The 19,758-nt window shown below is 43.1% G+C and overlaps 2 protein-coding genes across 10 annotated transcripts in view; one reads left to right on the top strand and one right to left on the bottom strand.

The window, feature by feature from the left end:
• Positions 1-10,811, top strand: part of LOC137427886 (uncharacterized) — a 157,058-nt gene extending 146,247 nt beyond the window's left edge. For 3 of the 5 annotated variants that reach the window (XR_010984604.2, XM_078776539.1, XM_068117694.2), the window contains one exon: positions 7,184-8,891. Coding sequence is in view for 4 of the 5 variants with exons in the window: in XM_078776539.1 (XP_078632665.1) it covers positions 7,184-7,348 (165 nt within the window). In the remaining variant the exon portion in view is untranslated. Of the gene's footprint in view, positions 1-7,183; positions 8,892-9,693 lie in introns of those variants that run through there. The other 2 variants (XM_078776538.1, XM_068117688.2) reach the window with 2 other exon arrangements.
• Positions 10,812-10,998: 187 nt separating this feature from the next.
• The window catches only part of FASN (fatty acid synthase), a 182,842-nt gene continuing 174,082 nt past the window's right edge, over positions 10,999-19,758 (bottom strand). For all 5 annotated transcript variants that reach the window (XM_068128067.2, XM_068128072.2, XM_068128069.2 and 2 more), the window contains exons 44-45: positions 14,064-14,315; positions 10,999-11,719 (exon numbers count right to left, since the gene is read on the bottom strand). In XM_068128067.2, coding sequence (XP_067984168.2) covers positions 11,612-11,719; positions 14,064-14,315 — 360 coding nt within the window. In that variant the 3' untranslated portion in view covers positions 10,999-11,611. The remainder of the gene's footprint in view (positions 11,720-14,063; positions 14,316-19,758) is intronic.

Genomic DNA, 19,758 nt, shown 5'->3' with positions numbered 1-19,758 from the left:
GGAAAAAATGGCCTCCAAAGGTGGTTCTTATTCCCATTCTTAGCATTCCTGTTTCCGTTCATTAAGAACGATGTTAAAAGTAAACAAAAACTTTTAAATCACAATCTCTTGATTCCATCATCTTCTCAGTCAAAATAGGGGATAAGTAAGGTGAATGATAAATTAAAAAAAACCATTTAAGGTCATTCATCGGGGAAAAAATAAAATACAACCAGAACTCCCCAGATAAAGACGTTTATAATGATACGAGTTTTATGGTCCCTGGTCGAGTCGTTTAAGAGAAAATCGTTGGATAGACAGAACAACAACATGCATTTTAAGGCCATTTTCCCTGCTAGAGCGGGGGTTAGCCTTGCGGTCCCCATGACAATCTTCTCCATTTTGCCCTATTTTCTGCATCTCTCCTTGTTAACCCCCATGCCCGCATTTCTTCTTCCACCATCTTTAGCCAAGTCTTTCTCGGTCTTCCCCGTCCTCTACTTCCTTTTACATTCATTTCCATCACTCTTCTCAACCACACTTTTTTATTGTTGTTGTTGTTGTAGACAGAGAAACAAACAATAAGCATATTATTATGTAGGATATCTGGAGTTATCAAACTGGTATTTTTCTGTTCCAAAATAATTTATGTACAGTATTTGCTTCAAGATACATCTATCTATAATTCCAGTAATCTCTGTCTGTCTGTCTGTACGTCTGTACGTTTGTCTGTGACCGCTGTTTCTCGACAACCACGGGTCCGATATACTTTTAACTTGCCAGGTATATTGCTGGGGACCCGAGGATGTGCCTTTTCAAGGTTTCATATTAATCGGACAATTACTTACCGAGCTATGTCCAAAAAACGATTCAACCAATCAGAGCAGCGAACGATCGCGTGTGCCGAACGTGGCGGGCACACTCTGCCTCGGATGGCACATTTGACAGCGTATTCATTTATTTCACGTTTGCAAACTATGTTGGCGTTAAACTATGTTTTACAACTAATAAAAACGAATTTGCGATTCATTCGCTTTCCTGCGCGTTTGTGCACGCGATGGCGATTTCTTTACCAAACTCCGGAAGCCGTTCGCTTTGGACCAAACCATTGCATGTAAATAGAGGGGGGGGATTGTCACCACTCGCAAGCCGTTCGCTTTGGACCAAACCATTTCATGTAAATAGAGGGGGGGGATATAATTTTAGATATAGATATAGTACGGGCATGCCCTAGTTTTACAAATCCCAAGATCATTTCTATCCTCAACGAGATTCTTCCGATATACACTTCATTACAATTACATTTGTTTCTATTATTTGAATTCCAGGTGTGGTTAGATATTCTTGGATTGATATAGCTGTTATTGGATTTATGTCTTTGGGATTCCACGTCAGAACAAATGTTAGTTCTGGAGTCTATTTGTTCAAAGGCATACATTTTATTTTTGTTTAAACTTCAGCTCAATGGTGATCCTTTGAGTGCTCGCTCATCCAGATGCACACACAGAGCGTAGTTAAGTTAAAAGGTAAAGTGTTAACTGAAGACAGAGGTGACCCGAAAGCTCCTCTTTCACTGGCTTCTACCATTTGGGTATAGGGTATGCCACTGCCATCCATAGATGAACTCTTGCAGTTGATCTCTTACTCCCAGCAAGCTGGTACTTATTTTGCCAACTGCGAAAGGATGACAGGCTGAGTATTGACTCAGCTGGTGTTCGTTTGGCAAGACGAGCTTTTGATGCAGGTCCCTACTACCCAAAGCCAGTCACCTTGCTAAGCTACCATCAGGCATGTATACTACTATAGTTAAGAGCATTTTTTTCTTTTTTTTGTATACTGAATCGAGGCTCGTGAAAGAGCTAACATTTACTTCACAAACAAATCGACCAGACAAACAAAATATATAAAAAGAGGGAGCGGGAAACAAGATGGGGAGAGAAGGGGAAGCACACAAACACAACATTTGAGAGCAGGGAGATGTGTGGAAGGGAGAGGGCTTGGGGGGAGGAGGCGTAGGGGGGGGGGGGGGGGAGGGAGAAGTATAAAACACAAGGACACCAAGGACTTCCAGGACAGAAGTTGGTATTTCAAAAAAGTGGAATTGGGGTGAAATTAGCAGGGGTAGAAAAGATCAAGGTTTTGGATGGGGGAAGATAAGAGATGGTGGTGAACAGCTGTTTTAAATGACAACAACAACCACGGTTCCCGAAAACCTAGTCACAGGAAGCTGCGGTTACTGCGCATGAAGTAACAATACGGCATGAACGGCTCCACAGCAGTGAAACTGTACAAGTCTCTTCCTGTACAGACTTATCCAGAGGAAAAATAAAAATCTTTCATCATAATTCTAGTTTCACTAAAACAAAAGGTAAAATTCTGCTTCGAATTAAACATCTGCATAAACTGCCTGGTAGCATTGCAAAATGCACAACATATGTGTTTGGATATTAATGCATGATGTAATGGTTAAACTTTCAATGGCTCGTTTTTAAGGAAATGACAAATAAATAAGGAAATAATTGCAAATTAATCCATCAAAAGCATTTGAAGTTATAAATACGAAGTTTTAAATACATAGACACCTCCTTGTAGATAAGGTACCTTAATCTCGAAGAAGATGAAATAGCTGAAATGCACTGGCATGCTTGCTGTACACATTGCCACCATATTTTAACGATTTTCCGCAAAAATAATCATTTTCTCCATGCAATATCCAATCAAAATTGTCTGTGATATCGTCCGAATGTTTGTTTCCCTTGAATACGCGACTTTTGAAATGATGTAATACGCCCCAGAATGTTCAGCGAGCATGAGCAGAAACCCCTAGCAACAACGGTCATTAGGGCAGGGAACATTTATCGATATGGATTGCTACCTAAAATGGCTCAACGTTTCCAAGCCAAAAATACTTAAAGTACCTAAAATCCCATACTGCAAAAACTTCCGACCATGCGAGCCCGTGCAAGGCCTGTGGAAGGCGGGTCCTACCCGACCTTACTGATCATCCATGCCAGAGTGGACTTTGAACCTTGCGGGATTGCCTCATGTTGAACATGGCAGGCTTAGTGATTTATTTAATTAGTGCTTGCAATTGGATCGATGATGACGTCATTACCAACATTAAGGCAGACTTCCCACAGGGAGACACCATATTTGGTTTGGTTGCTTATTAACACCGATGGGAAGGTCATATCTGGGGCTTGTCAATGCACAGGGTAAGTTTACGATAAATAATGTCTGGGAGGAGGGGTGGTGGCCGGGAGTGGGAGCTGTATGTGCTGTATGTGCTGTATGTGCTGTATGTGCTGCGAGGGCTGTTATTAATAAATAAATAAATATAATATTTTGTTTCGTTCCCGGGCCACAAGATAAATTATACTAGATTTTCACATCTATTGATACAAGGGTGTGTGTGTGTGTGTGTGTGTGTGTGTGTGTGTGTGTGTGTGTGTGTGTGTGTGTGTGTGTTATAGTTACATCCATTGCTGATATTTGTTTTTATGTACAGGAAATGGTACAACTTTGACACCTCTCATCCATGGATATTTTTCTTATTTCCTATATTTTTATGTGTTTGATTTGCCACCAGCAACAGAACAACTGCGGTTAACCATTTTGAAATTGCCACTCTTTCTTCTAAGTGCTGAAAATCATGTTTAAAAGGAATTTTGAATTACAGATTTTGTGCTAGCAACGGCAGGTTAAAAGTGCTCGGAGAGCAGAACCGAGTCACTGAAAGCGCACACAGTGCATGCACGAAAGGCCCTCGTTAGTTTTCGAAACATACGTCGTTTCGAAAGTCATGTGTTGCTTTAAGATGAGCATCATTTTCTTTGATTTGGCGAATCCTGAAATGTTTCAGATTCCTCCTATTCATGATTAAAGGTTGGCAGGTAATGCAACACATTGTTCACAATATAACAATCAAGGGTTTTTTATTTATTTATTTATTTATTTATACAAGATCGAGGCTCGTGAAAGAGCGAACATTAATCACACAGAAAGACAAACCGACACATAAAACATACCACATCGGGAGCGGTAGACAAGATGGGGAGAGAGGGGGAAGGACACAAACACAACATTTGAGAGCAGGGACCGAGAGACATGGAGACATCGAGAGATCTGAGAGAGGGCGAGGGCTTTGGGGGGGGGGGGCATGGGAAGGGGGCGGTGGGAGAGGTATAAAACATATGGACACTGCCAGGACTTCCAGGAAAGAAGTTGGAATTTCAAACAAGGTGGATCTAGGGTGAATTAGCGGGGGTAGAAAAGATCAAGGTTTTGGATGGGGGAAGATAAGAGATGGTGGTGAACAGCTGTTTTAAAGACCTGGAGGGAGGAGTGGGATTGAAGGGAGTGAGGGAGTTTGTTCCAGAGGCGGGAGAAAAGAGGAATGAAAGAGTGAAGGTGAGCAGAGAGCCGAGATTTCGGCAGTTTAACCATCAGAGGGTTGCTGGCAGATCTTGTGCGACCTGTAGGAATATTTGGGGGACAGAGCACAGAGAGAGCTGGGGGTGCAAGGCCGGAGAGGAGTCGGTAGAAGACAGAAAGACCACCTGCCTGCGGTGAGTGGGTGAAAGGCCCTCAGAGATAGCTTCATCGCGGGAGATTCCAATAATTCTGAAAGCTTTGGTTTCAACAGCGTGAAGCCGAGCTAGGTGTGAGGCAGGAGCACCGGCCCATAGGGGAGAACAGTATTCCATTGAGCTGCGGATGAAAGCCTTGTATGTGGTGAGGAGCTCAGGTGTGCCGAGGAAGGACTTCGTACGACGGAGGATGCCCAGTCGGCGACTGGCTTTGGAGGCCAGCTTGGAAATGTGGTTTTCCCAAGAAAGATCATGGCAGATTGTGAGACCCAAAAGCTTGAGCGACAGAACTTCTTGGAGAGGATTGTTGAGAAAGTAGATGGGAGGGTTGTCCAGTCGATCTTTTTGGAGAGACATAGTAAGAGTGTGAGATTTGTCAGGATTGAAAGACATGTTCCACTTGTTTGACCAGTCTGTGATTTTGTCCAAGTCTTCAGAGAGAGAGGAGGCTGCAGACTGCCGATCTGAGGGAAGAGGAATGGAGCGGCAGAGAGTGGAGTCATCAGCAAAGAGATAGAGAGGATTTTCAAGAGAGTCAGAGAGATCATTGATGAAGACCAGAAAAAGCACGGGGCCCAGAACACTGCCTTGGGGAACTCCAGCCTGAACAGGAAGAGGAGATGAGAGAAACCCATTCAGGGCCACACGTTGACGACGACTAGAGAGGAAGTCCGCCAGCCATGCGTGGAGATTTCCATGGATACCAAAGGAGGAGAGTTTGGTGAGCAGAGCGGGGTGCCAGACCGTGTCGAAGGCACGTGATATGTCGAGGGAGACAGCTCTAATTTCCTGTTTGGCATTGAGGACCTCCATCCATTGTTGAGACAGCAGAAGCAGCATGTCCAGAGTAGAGTGACCTGGTCTGAAACCAAATTGATGATCAGAGATCAAGCCATTGGAGAAGAGGAAAGATTTCATATCCGAAGCAATGATGGATTACATGACTTTGCTGATAATTGGGAGAAGGCTGATTGGTCTGTAGTTGCTAGGATCTGTTTTTGCACCTTTTTTGTGCAAAGCGGTGATGTTGGCTGATTTCCAAGCAGATGGCAGTTGACCTTGAGCAAAAGAGAGGGTGAAGAGAACAGAGAGAGGGTGAGATAGAGCAGCAGAGCAGGATTTTAGGACCCGTGGGCTGATGCCGTCGGGTCCAGTTGCAGAATCAGAGTCGAGGGTTGACAGAAACTTTTCCACCTTGTCAGGAGGAAAGGACACGGAGTCCAGGAGCAGCAGGGTACGACTGGGTATGGTGGGTACAGAGAGGGATGGGTTTGGGACACAAGATTTAGAGGCAAACACAGAGTTGAGGCATTCAGCTTTTTCACGTGCGGAGTCAGCTGTGTAGCCGTTTGAGGTAAGGGAGGGGATGGAGGGGGAACAAACACCAGAAACGGATTTGACCAGACGCCACCAGGATTTGGAAGAGGGAGACAGATAAGAGAGTTCGGTCTTGAGAACGGAGAGATATTGTTTCCTGGCTCTCCTGAGGGCGGACACACACTTGTTTCGGGCTTTGTGAAAGGAAGTGAGCTTTCCTTCCGTTGGATTTGCTTTCCAGGAGACGAAGGCAAGTTGTTTCTGGGCAACAGCCTCACCACAAGATTCCGTGTACCATGGACGGGAGGAAGGGTATGACAACTGAAGACGAGATGGGATAAATCTGTGCATGAGAGAGAGCAATTTACTTTGGAAGAATTCCCAGGATGAGTTGATGTCAGAGGTGGTAGAGATGGGAGACCAGTCCAGATGATTTATGGCTGCTTGAAGACCGTGCCAGTTGGCCTGAGTGAAATGCCAGACTCGTCGACGCTGAGCAGGCTCCCTGAGGATGGTCAGAGAGATGTCCACTTTAACAAGGAGATGATCAGATGATCCGATCGGAGCAGAAGAAGAGCAGCAGACATTTTCAGGGAAGTTAGTCATAACCAAGTCCAGAAGAGAAGATGTTCCGTTGACTGAGATCCGGGTCGGGAAATTGACAGATTGTGTCAGTCCCAGTGAGTCGCAGAAGTCCTTTGCTGAGGAGCCATGGCTGGTGAGAGAGGTACCCACACCCAGCCAACTGGCATGATGACAGTTGAAATCACCACATATGAGGAAGAGAGAGTTGGGATGAGTCGATAGAAGTTGGTCCATATCATCAGACAGCGAGATGTAGATGGAGTCATCACTGACATGAAATACTGACACTACTGAAAAATACTGAAATACTGACACATGAAATACTGACACAAATACTGACACATTTTCACTGACATGAAAATAATAGGGTTATAATGTTACATGAAATATCGTTTGAAAAAATCCTTCCATTTGATTCTTCTTAATTATGCTTGAATCCACATTCTCCCTACTCTATTGTACCTCCATCCCTTACTTGAATAGCATCAGTTAGTGGACATTAAAGATCCATCGGTGGCCTTCGTGAAGAGTAGGCGAGTTATCGCCAACAGCCTGAATAAATTACAAATTCCTCCCATAACGTACCCTAACCTACAGGGGGCACTGCATAAGTGGCACAACCATGCTTCCGGAAATGATGCAAATCCACACCTACGTGCTGCACACAAAATTATGACGATGACCTACTTGAATCTCCCCATGCATCCTATCAGCATCTCTCTACTTCACCTGCCGTGGAACCACCAGACTTCGTGTCCAGATTGCGTGACCAGCTGCGTTTCCGTCTCGAGCATCCAACCCCACAGAAGCTCTTCCCTCATGGCAAGTCACGTATCTACCGCCGGAATGGAGAAGGTTTATGGGAGCTGGTGCACTAATCGCATATGTTGCAGACTGGGTAGCCTCGGACCAAAGTGTTCTTAGCTCGATTTGCTCGACCTCACTTCTGTGGAGCGCAACTTATATTTGTAGGAATGACACTCGGAGATGACTTTTGGTTTCAACATGGACCTGCATTTTGAAGCTCGTCCAAGTGAAGGTTTATGGAGTTGCAGGTGTGCGTACTGTTACAGATTGCCTTTAGCAGCTCTGGAAATCGATCTCATTTGAAGCTACAGGATACTGAAAACATTCGACGGAACATGTGACTGTTTGTTTGTTGATCTGGGGCGGAGGCTGCAGAGATTTTTGTTTGTCCGATTGTCACTTTCATTCAAGTACACAAACTAACGAATGCATCACTGTAAGCCTGGCATTGTTACCCTCGCCAGAGGAGGGTATTGCATTTGAGTCCGTCCGTCCGTCTGTCTGTTTGTCCGCACAGAATAAATATTTTCTCTGCAACCGTTGGTCCAATTGACAGGAAATGTTCACAGTAGGTGTACTCCACCTGTATAATTTTTTAATGGTAATTATGACGTCATAGGTCAAGTGGGATGGGCGCCATCTTGTAAAAACCGAAAAACTTTGCACCTCTATATCTGAAAGCACTGCATAGAAAAAAAAAATTGACATGGCTCATTGTAAAGAACTCTCCATGGGGATTAACATATGTTAATGATGTCATAGGTGCCTCCATTATGACATCATAATTGAACAAGTACAAAATTTCATCCAAGCAAAATGAAATTTGTTGAGCGTCATCTCGTGATAAATCCGTGGAGAGAAAAGATAATGACGTCATCGGTCACCAGTCACGTGGTTCAGCTTACATACTTGTTTTAGCACACACAAAAGCCTTAAGAACCACTAAAACCCCAGTCCACTTTTTTGAAATTCCGACTTCTTTCCTGGAAGTCCTAGCAGTGTCCATGTGTTTTATACCTCTCCCACCCCCCACACCCCTTCCCATGCATCCTCCCCCCAAGCCCACTCCCTTCCACAGATCTCCCGATGTCCCTGCTCTCAAATGTTGTACTTGTGTGCTTCCCTCACTCTGCCCATATTGTCTCCCGCTCCCTTTATCTTGTGTTTTATGTGTCAGTTTGTCCTTTTGTGATTAATGTTAGCTCTTACACGAGCCTCGATCTTGTTTACAAAAAAATAATAAAAAAAAACACGTCCTGGTGAGGGTCTGCAATCTCCGATTGCTCTTTCTTGTGTCAAAATGCATTTAAGCTTTAGTATTGGCCACAAGTGAATAATGGCACACCTATAGTGGATGTGATGTATAAACATGACCAGTGGATGTGACAAAAGATTACATTTTAAGATTAATCAAAATAGAGCAAAAGCACTTCCTCTTGTCAAAGCCCCTTTATTGGAGAGAGAAATTAAATTACTGCAGGTGAGCTTGAATAGGATTGAAGTTTGTCGATGAAACTGAATTTGTTGTGGAAATGTGCAATGCCTTATGTGACCAATGAATGTGCAATGTGGAAATGGGACCAATGAATGAAAAATACACCACAATGACCTGCATTGTTGTCGAGCCTCTGCTTAAAACAAGACTGCACTCAGACCCAACTTGGCTCACAAATACCACGGCCTCATTCATACAAAACCTTTCTGAAAGAGCTGAAAAAGACAGCTTGTTTCCTACCTTTCTGGTCTACATATTGTCTGTCTAAACCCTTAGTGAAGGGACATGTACATACACATATTGAGAAAGGAAAGTGAGGAAGAGTTCTTAATTTCAGGATTTTTCCACAAGAAGTTTTGGAGGATGGACAACCTCACATAAATTTGCCCTTTCCTTACTTTGTAGAAGAGGACGCTTCGACAGACCTCCAAAAAAACACACGATGCCGTTTTATACTTTGTCAGGCCTCAGTATAATTTGGGTTGCTCTAGACTCAAGCATTGTAGGCCAAATAAAGCAATCTTTCACATTTTAAAAGCAAAACCACACCAGCGGATATGTCATATGGAGTCTGGTTGTAATCCCTCTTGTATTTTCCATTTGAGGGGTACACCAAAAACATGTAGATGGCCCACTAGTAACCGAACCAGCCTGCATCTCCGCAAGCAGCCAGAACGTGTGCTTTCGATTCATTGCGTAAGCAATGTCTTTATGGTTTGTGACCTTTTTGAACATGAACACAATGTGCAAGACCTGGTGGAGAGGTTGTATGGAGAGGTTGTATGTGTGAAGCAAGATTTAAGATTTTTTTATATATATTTTTTAACCCTTATGTCAAGATTGGTCCTTAATTTCCACCTCTCGTGATATCAAGACTGCTTGGGAATCCTTCCACACAGGCTTGCTCTCTCTCATGTACAGATTTATACCATCTCGTCTGCAGTTATCGTACCCATCCTCTCACCACTGGGAGACGGAATCCTTGAGTGAGGCAGTTGCCTTCAAACACCAAGCCTTATCTTCCTGAAAGGCAAATCCGACCGAAGGAATGCCGTTCTTTGATCAAATGCTTTCTGACCTAATCTTCCTGTTTCCTCGGCAGTGCAGTTGCATATTGACTATCTTGTAGATAGCAGTCTATACTTTAGATACAGATGATGGAGTTAAATAAATTGGATAAGGATGGTAAAACTAGAGTTCAGTAGAAGGACAACAGCTTGTAAGTGATAGGAATGAAGGGAGGGGACTGTAAGGTAAGTCGAATTGTATTCGGGATTGTATTGTAATGGGAAAATTTCCTTGTGTAATAAATAGCTCCTTGTCAGTGTAAGGCTACTTTTGGTGAAAATTGTAAGTCGACCACAGCATTGTTTGCCTTTTTGAAATTTATCATTTTAATCCAATGTGTAAGATCAGTTGTGAATGTATCTTTATAATTGCAACAACAGCTACTGCCAATTTTAGGGTGGTGGTCTTTTAGGGTGGTCTCCTATGGAGACCGTTTTTACCTCCGTCACCCCTGTCTGTCTGTGAACAAGATATCTCAAAAAGTTGTGGATGGATTCGTACAAAATTTGGCAGAGATGTAGTGTACGTGACACGACGAAATGATTAGATTTTGGTGAAGATCCGGATTCGGATCCGGCTAGTATAATTTTTTAGTGATTCCTCACTATTGAGTGATATGGCCAAAACGATACATAGCAGGATATCTCAATGTTGTGGACTGATTTGGACGATACCTGGTGGAGAGGTTGTATGTGTGACAAGGACTAATCAATTCGATTTTGGTGAAGATCTAAATATGGATTCGGATACGAGAATTATTTAATTTTTAAGTGATTCTTCACCATTGGGAGATGGGGCTAAAACCAAAACATAGCAGGATATCTCAAAAAGTTATTGACGGATTTGGACGAAACCTGGTGGAGAGGTTGTGTGTGACGAGGACTAATCGATTTGATTTTGGTGAAGATGTAAATATTTGTAAATGCATTGTTCTGATCTCACATTGGTACCTGGAAATAAACACGAACAATCACCGATTATTTTGGTCATTTACCAGTTCATGCAAATAAAGCAATGAAGGATAAATTAGTGCTTCAAACCTTTGTGATTGTAAGACTTACATTCACATTTTGTGTTGGTGGTCTGTGATGTTAAATGACTTGATACATAATCTCATTGTGCTGCTAATGACGACCGAAAACTCACACCAAATACGAGTAACGGTGTAGACTTTTAAATCCATGTGACCTTTTCAAGCTGCCATCTTTATGTGATAGTTCAAGGTGCTGGCTTCTTCAGATTACTCTACATCCTCAAAATGATAACCAAGCAGTCTTTGGTTTCAGTTTTTCCTATTCCATCACCAGTCATCAAACTAGTCATCAATTCAATTTCTTCAATTACAGTATGAAAATCAGAAATAACAATCAAACAGTGCAAGAACAACAAGAGCGGAAATGCAAGGGGACCACGATGTCAAAATACGGAATTATTTTTCCACGAGACAAACAAGGCCGAGCTGTGTAGTAGGAGGAAGCTCAGATGGCAGATCCAAACACGGAACTCCACCGTCCCTCACTGCTCCCAGTCCTATCAGGATCCTATACTCACCTTGAACCGTTAAAAGCTTTTCATCGTTAACTAAATCTATAACAGCAGCTTCTTCATGTTACAACCAGACGAGTGAACCCAGTGTCTCAGAATGCTGGCATGAAGCTTGTTAACAAATAAAACTATCCACCATTAAGGCAGAAAACGAATGACAAGTGACTAAACAAAAATACTGACTGCCTGGACCTTCTTACGCACCCCTCAAATGGCCCAACCTGGCCTACAACAATCCACAAATGATAGCAGCAATGTCCCGAGCACACTCCCCGTGAAGAATGCTCTGATGGTCACCGGGAATATGGTGTATATTTATCTTTCCATCGCATACCTGTGGGAGGAGAGGGGTATTAAATAAAGGGAAAGACAGCAAAGCATTAGTGACTTCCTTGTTTGTAAACTTCAGCAGGAAGTTGATTCTGCTTTTAATTCACACAACTGCACATGTATTGCTTTACGCTCATATTTTCTCTGAGGTCTTCAACGCTGAAGTCCGTTTAAAGTGAAATGTATTTTTCTTTGTCATCCAACTCCCTCATCAACGGAAGAGCTAATCCTCGCACATTACATTAGAGACAAGGGAATCAGTCTTACAATTTGTGTTCTGCTTGGTGTTAGCATTTGGTCCAATAGCTCTGCACGGTACCCATCTTGGTACAGTCATGGAGGTGCGTGGTTTCCTGAATTTTGTCGTTTTTTTTTTGGAAAGAATAAATCTCGATCTATCACAATACGTGTCGAATCAAAATTGATTTTCCCCAGACTAAGGTGTATTTTACTATGACTTGCAATACAAGGAAGCTGCGCTATGCCATACATATCTATGTAAAGATAATTTGGGTCCTACCCCACCCTGAACCCCAAGGACAATTAATTTTTTTACCCCCTAATACTCCCCCATGCACACCACAAGTACAGGGTGGCCCATTTATCTATCCACAATTTTGAATCCCTATAATTATATTGCTAAGAAACAAAATCAAACAATTTTTTTTACAGCATATTGATAAATATTTCAGGTTTTATGATACAAATTTTACATGAGTCAACCAGGTTTACGCAACTCGACCAGCGAACATTCAAGACCTGAAAGAGTGGATTCAAAGCAGCTTTTGGAAAAATGACAGTTGGAATGCAACAGAATATTGCTTCAAAATGATGTAATTCATTTGGCAATTCATAACTAATTTTCTATACATTTGATTTCAATAAAATTTGTAATTTTTTTCTGGGCGGCAAAAGACTGGTGGATTGGTGCGCCTCAGCGTGTGCAGAATGAGCGGGATGGACGAGCAATCGACTTTGCGAGGAAATCCTGCTGCCACGCACATTTAAAAATATTTGATACAACTCAGCAGAGGTTCAAACCGCTGACTTCCAAGACTCAGACCATTATACCACGGAGTCTGGTTAAAAATTATAACAGCCTTGCACTATAGTATTTTTCAAAAGAATGCATATTAAATAATCATCACCTGGGACTTTCACCAAAAGCTTGTTTTGTTTTAGGAACCACAAGAAGGGACACCAGCAAATTTCTGAGCAGATGTTGAGTTCTTAGCCCTGGTATAAAATGTGGGTTCACCATTGTGATCCAGGATCTAAATGACCTGGAAGGATCTAGTTCTTATTTATAGACCACAGATTCATGCATCACAGATCGATTTCAGCTGTCATGGTTATGGCTCATGGATTTGGGGATGATGAAGGATTATTATTTTGAAACACTATATACAACAACCAAGTACAACACTTCGGGCATATTTTTTTTCCAAATAACTAGAAAGCATTTGAGAATGCAAAGCCCATCCGCTTAGTATTCAGCCTTCTTCTTCTTCGTTCCTGTGCTAAACATGAAAAATGTTTAGCTTTCATTGACGATTTTAGATTACCTTGACCAATCGAAGCAATAGCATTCATTAGGCTTCAGTGAACCAATTTGTAAACTCTGCTCAAATTTCAAGTCAATTGGATGAAAATGGATGATTTTATGCAACCTTGACCTTTGACCTTTGGATCAAAAAAACCCCCAATCTGTAGCCTTTGATTGGTGAACCAATCAAGTGACACAATATGCAAATTCTTAAAATTTCAGGTCAATCGGATGAAAAATGGTTTATGCAACCTTGACCTTTTGACCAAATTATTTATTTGTCTTCAGATTATCGCTGGTTGGGGGACGGGCTAAACTAGATCGTTAGACGAACACCTTACCCCGCACAGTCTGAAGAAAAAGGACATGGTCAGAGTGTGTTGTGAGGTGTCATTTATGGGGGTTAGGTTTTATTTATTTCCATATTACGTTTTCTATGCTCCTGTCTGTTGACTCGCTTGGTTTGTTACATTTTGCACATCCCGTCATCCTTTCTCCCCATACCCCTCATAAAGGTAGCAACTGTTTTCCATCCTTCTGCCTCTCGCGTGTGCCGCCACAAAAATCTGGCTTTCCATTGTACGACGGTAAAAATTGTAACAACTGAACGCAGTAGTTAGAGACCTTTCAGCCGTTCGCAAGATCAAAGATCTTGGCACCGAGACATATCGCGTTTGTGAGCCTCCGATGCAACAGTATTGAGAAATATCAACGATCCCAATCATCTGGCAAATTTTTTTCGACTTAAAAATTCATCACCAAGCTTCAAACTATCAATCTTGTATAACAAATGGAACATGACCTGTGAAAGACCATAGTCTTCTCCAAGACTGCCCCCCTGCTGGCTGCTGGAAGTTGCACGCAACAACGTAGCTGCACCACGAAGGTGCCCGGCTGGTCGATACGTGTCAGCTGCAAGGAGTCTGTGGAGGAATGCCTTGCTCGCAAATACAACATCCGCTTGAACCAGGCTTGGGTCGGATGCAATAATTTCATCACACGTGCTTTGCACTCTGGCGTCGAAGTTTGGTAGGGTCAGCAGGGACTCGACGAACTGGGGAGGGAGTAGAGGGATGGCGAAATGATATGTGTGACAAAGAAATACAGTGACCAGATAATGTGGTACAGGGTGATCATTCGGAACATTACGTGCATGATCAGACAAAGCATGTAGAATCTAATCAGGAAGAGGTTTTTCAGAGTAAACTGTTCAGGAACATCAAGCACAATCCACAAGGACTTGGATGCTGAATGAGGTAATTTGTCCCATCAAAGCTGCAATACTTGAACACTACATTGACTGAATCTAGCAGTTCATCAGCATCAACTCACCAGAGAAGGAATAGTGTTTTTGTATGTGTGTGTATGTAGATATATATATGAAATAATAATAATAATAATATTTAAAAAAAAAAAAAAAAAAAAAAAAAATATATATATATATATATATATATATGACAGTGTATAAGTATAGCTTCTACTTAATCAAATTAAGTATCGTTATGGATGAGTCTCCCTGTAGCTAATTAGAATTCTGTCGGTATTTTCATCTTTTAGGAAAATCACAGAAATATGAATGTATAAAATACTCTGAACCACCATAAGTTAGTGGAAACTGAGGATTGTGCCAATCTATATTATAATAGGCTACAGTGATTCTGTCTGTCTGTCTGTCTGTCCGGGGTGTGGCTTAGACCGTTTGCAAAGTAGCTCCACCCATTCTTGGAGAGGCTTCATGTAAACAAATATCCACCATTTTATTAACTCGAATAGCTTTGAGGCCTGTTTAGTTAGGCCCGTGCTGTCTTTCTCTCTCACACAGGTTTATTTCAACTCAAATTCGATATATCATTTCATTTTTAACAGTCACTAACATAGTCTTAGACTCGGCTGAAAAAAAACGGGAAGAATATCCGATGAAAGTTTCCGTTTATAGAACGAAATGAATTCTCAAAGGCCTGTAAAATAAAGCCCATTCATTGAGTCACCCTCACGATTTTATATCGAATTCACCATCTGATTTAATTTTTATCGATGGTTTTAGACTCGGTGTCAGAAATAATTGAGAACATTCACGCACACACGGGAAAATGCAAAGATATATATTTTTAAATCGCGCCACGATGATGCACGAAAATACACCGCCTAAAATAACAGTCGGGGAAAATGTCGACATATATTAAAAATTCGCTTTTTCTTTTCCGTTAAGATATATTACTTTTCCGTTTGATGACAGTCGTCACAAAAACGACATATATTTCTTCGTTCTTATTTCATTCAACATTATTATCCGGAAGTAAAACATGTTTCAGGAAATTACCGAGATATTTCTTCGTTTTTTTTTATTAGTTATGTGTGCATACACTTTAAATAGGTTTATTTGAAATCTTTAATTTTCACAATGTAATTTACTTGCCATTTGTCATTTGATGATTACGAGACACTTCCTCTTCAGGATCGTGACAATTCATGTGTTGCGTGGAAACTTCCATTTCCAAAATGAATGAGACGATCGATGAAGAATGCAGACTTGAACAGGATGCAGCAAGAAAACGAACGAGACGGGAGAAAAACGAGAGAAACGAGACGGGAAAGCCGATTGGAGAGGAGAGTGAGGAGCGATTGGAGAGGCGAGTGAGGAGCGATTGGAGAGGCGAGTGAGGAGCGATTGGAAAGGCGAGTGAGGAACGATTGGAAAGGCGAGTGAGGCGCGATTGCAGAGGAGTGTGAGGAGGTATTTGAGAGGAGTGTGAGGAGGTATTGGAGAGGAGTGTGAGGAGATATTGGAGAGGAGTGTGAGGAGGTATTGGAGAGGAGTTTGAGGAGGAATTGGAGAGGAGTGTGAGGAGGTATTGGAGAGGAGTGTGAGGAGGTATTGGAGAGGAGTGTGAGGAGGTATTGGAGAGGAGTGTGAGGAGGTATTGGAGAGGGGTTGGAGAGGAGCGAGGGGTTGGAGAGTGAGGGCCAATTTGAGAGGAGAGTGAGGAGCGATTGGAGAGGCGAGTGAGGCGTGATTGGAGAGTGAGGAGCGATTGGAGAGGAGTGAGGAGCGATTGGAGAGGAGAGTGAGGCGCGATTGGAGGGGAGTATAAGGGATTGGAGAGGAGTATGAGGGGTTGGAGAGGTGTGTGAGGGGTTGGAGAGGAGTGTGAGGGGTTGGAGAGGAGTGTGAGGGGTTGGAGAGGAGTGTGAGGAGGTATTGGAGAGGAGTTTGAGGAGGAATTGGAGAGGAGTGTGAGGAGGTATTGGAGAGGAGTGTGAGGAGGTATTGGAGAGGAGTGTGAGGAGGTATTGGAGAGGAGTGTGAGGAGGTATTGGAGAGGAGTGTGAGGAGGTATTGGATAGGAGTGTGAGGAGGAGTGGGATTGGAGAGGCATGAGGGTGGAGAGAGGAGAGTGTCAGGTGGAGAGGAGTGAGGGGTCACATATTATGTGAAATAAATAAAGTGTTTATTACACCATTTCTGGATCTGATGAATTGCCAGTAACCATTTTGTAAAAATGAATGTGCAGCATTTAACTCAATATGTCGAAATGTCACACATGTCCATGCCTGTGGGATTCCCACGGGTGACCGACCCCACTATATTTTTTTTAAATCGCGGCATGGTCGGTTATACACCGCCTAAAATAACAGACGGGAAAATGGCGAGATATTAAAATTTTGTGGCGGACCTTTCCATTTGATGACAATCATCACGATTAAATATTTAATTTATACGTCGTCACAATAATGTGGAGAGAGGGGCATAGCTTCGTTCACGTATCACCACAGACGGGAAATTGCCGGCAGATATTTCTTCGTTATTATTTCATTCATCATTATTATACGGAAGTAAAGGTAATCCTGTTTAAACTGGCATTCATTCCAGCGAGGGGTTGGAGAGGACTGAGGGGTTGGAGAGGAGCGAGGGGTTGGAGAGGAGCGAAGGGTTGGGGAGGAGCGAGGGGTTGGAGAGGAGCGAGGGGTTGGAGGAGCGAGGGATTGGAGAGGAGCGGGGGTTGGAGAGGAGTGGGGGTTGGAGAGGAGCGGGGGGTTGGAGAGGAGCGAGGGGTTGGAGAGTGAGGAGCGAGGAGTTGGAGAGGAGAGTGGGGTTGGAGAGGACTGAGGGGTTGGAGAGGAGCGGGGGGTTGGAGAGGAGCGAGGGGTTGGAGAGTGAGGAGCGAGGGGTTGGAGAGTGAGGAGCGAGGGGTTGGAGAGGAGCGAGGGATTGGAGAGGTGAGTGAGGAGCGATTGGGGAGGCGAGTGAGGAGTGATTGGGGAGGCGAGTGAGGAGTGATTGGGGAGGCGAGTGAGGAGTGATTGGGGAGGCGAGTGAGGAGTGATTGGGGAGGCGAGTGAGGAGTGATTGGGGAGGCGAGTGAGGAGTGATTGGGGAGGCGTGAGGAGTGATTGGAGAGGAGTGTGAGGGATTGGAGAGGAGTGTGAGGGATTGGAGAGGAGTGTGAGGGATTGGAGAGGAGTGTGAGGGATTGGAGAGGAGTGTGAGGGGTTGGAGAAGAGTGTGAGGGGTTGGAGAAGAGTGTGAGGGGTTGGAGAAGAGTGTGAGGGGTTGGAGAAGAGTGTGAGGGGTTGGAGAGGAGTGTGAGGGGTTGGAGAGGAGTGTGAGGGGTTGGAGAGGAGTGTGAGGGGTTGGAGAGGAGTGTGAGGAGGTATTTGAGAGGAGTGTGAGGAGGTATTTGAGAGGAGTGGGATTGGAGAGGCGTGAGGGTGACGAGAGGAGAGTGTCAGGTGGAGAGGAGTGAGGGGTCACATATTATGTGAAATAAATAAATTGTGTTCATTACACCATTTCTGGATCTGATGAATTGCCAGTAACCATTTTGTAAAAATGAATGTGCAGCATTTAACTCAATATGTCGAAATGTCACACACGTCCATGCCCGTGGGATTCCCACGGGTGACCCCACTCGTGAATAATGCTATGCTGTGGAGCTGAAAACTGTGCTCTCAGCAAATTATTTGCATGCATCTTTCAGTTCAAGTAAAATCAGATGTACATTCAACTAACTTTGACTCTCCTAACCAAGTGGGACACTGCAGTGAAATGATTATAATTGATTGATTATAATTGATTCCAAAGAAATACGTTATTCAAGGGAGATCCCAAGGGATAACTTTTTCTGAAACACCTTTCAGTTCGACATGTCAAAGCATACCTACTGGTTCTCATGGCTTGCATGAGCAGAACCAGATGTGGGACCAGAATGCCTGAAGCCCCAACATGTCCCTTCTGGGGAACTTTAAAGGACTTTGCTCTTATAAAGAGAGAAATCTGGGAGAGAATTTCAGAAGAAGACTTGCCTGATGGCTGTGATGTGTTGCGTATTCTGTGCTGTAATCAAGTGAACGTTTCCATGGAGCTCTGCTCAACTTTTGTATGCTTAAGTACTGTGTGCTTTATCAAGCCAAGTTTTCTTCTCCAATAAGTATTAAATCTCTATCCAACCTAATGAAGGTGTCTGTGAACATTGCTTAGACAAGTACACCTCTACTCTACTCCTTCTTCAACACCTCACCTCTTCACAGCTTCAACAACAGTAATATGTTATTTGATGTTATAAAATATGTCTTTTATTCATTTTATCTTCTTCGTTGTGTTTGGGGTTCTTCTGAAGGTCTATGTACACTACATACACTGCACTTCCCTCACCCAATCAGAAAATGCTTCTTAAAACTCCAGGTTATGCTGGTTCTTTGATCAAAATGTCCTAAATCAGTGGAAGAAGTTGTGCATTGACTGCAACAACAACACAACATGCATTTTAAAGGCCATTTTCCATACTAGAGCTGGGGTTAGCCTTGCGGTCCCCATGACAATCTTCTCCATTTTGCCCTATTTTCTGCATCTCTCCTTGTTAACCCCCTTGCCCGCATTTCTTCTTCGACCATCTTTAGCCAAGTCTTTCTCGGTCTTCCCCGTCCTCTACTTCCTTCTACATTCATTTCCATCACTCTTCTCAACCAGTCACTTTCATCCTTCCTCAACACATGACCAAACCATCTCAACCTGTTCCTCTTCACAGCATCAATCACAGGCTCTATTCACATCATCTTTCGCAATTCATCATTTGTCTTCCTCTCTCTCAACGATACTCCGCACATCCGTGCATTGTGCATTGACTGCATGAAAGGAAAATACATGACAAACAGTGCAAGACATGGACTTGGACCCCCGCCTTGTGAATGTGGGAGCAGTGTTCATACCACGAGGCTTTTCAACTACTCAGGCCCATGACGTACTGAAATCATGTGTAACAACTTTATAAGCAATGTATATGTGGCTATGGCACTGGCTGATAAACATACTATAGTTTGAAAATTATGGCGATGTTTATGTCTACATTAACGAGGACTGCACAAATGTTAAACCCACACCAAAGGACAGAGTACTCCAGGCTGAAATTCACCTTACTGGCACTGCACCTGATCGACAGATATAGTTGATTTCAACCTAACTGGGGGCCAAACGCAGCACCAGACAGTTTTGAATACGC

The sequence above is a fragment of the Myxine glutinosa genome, chromosome 1 (genome assembly GCF_964187855.1).
Source record: "Myxine glutinosa chromosome 1, kmMyxGlut1.1, whole genome shotgun sequence".
Lineage (NCBI taxonomy): Eukaryota > Metazoa > Chordata > Myxini > Myxiniformes > Myxinidae > Myxine > Myxine glutinosa.
This window is presented reverse-complemented; position numbering and strand designations above follow the sequence as displayed.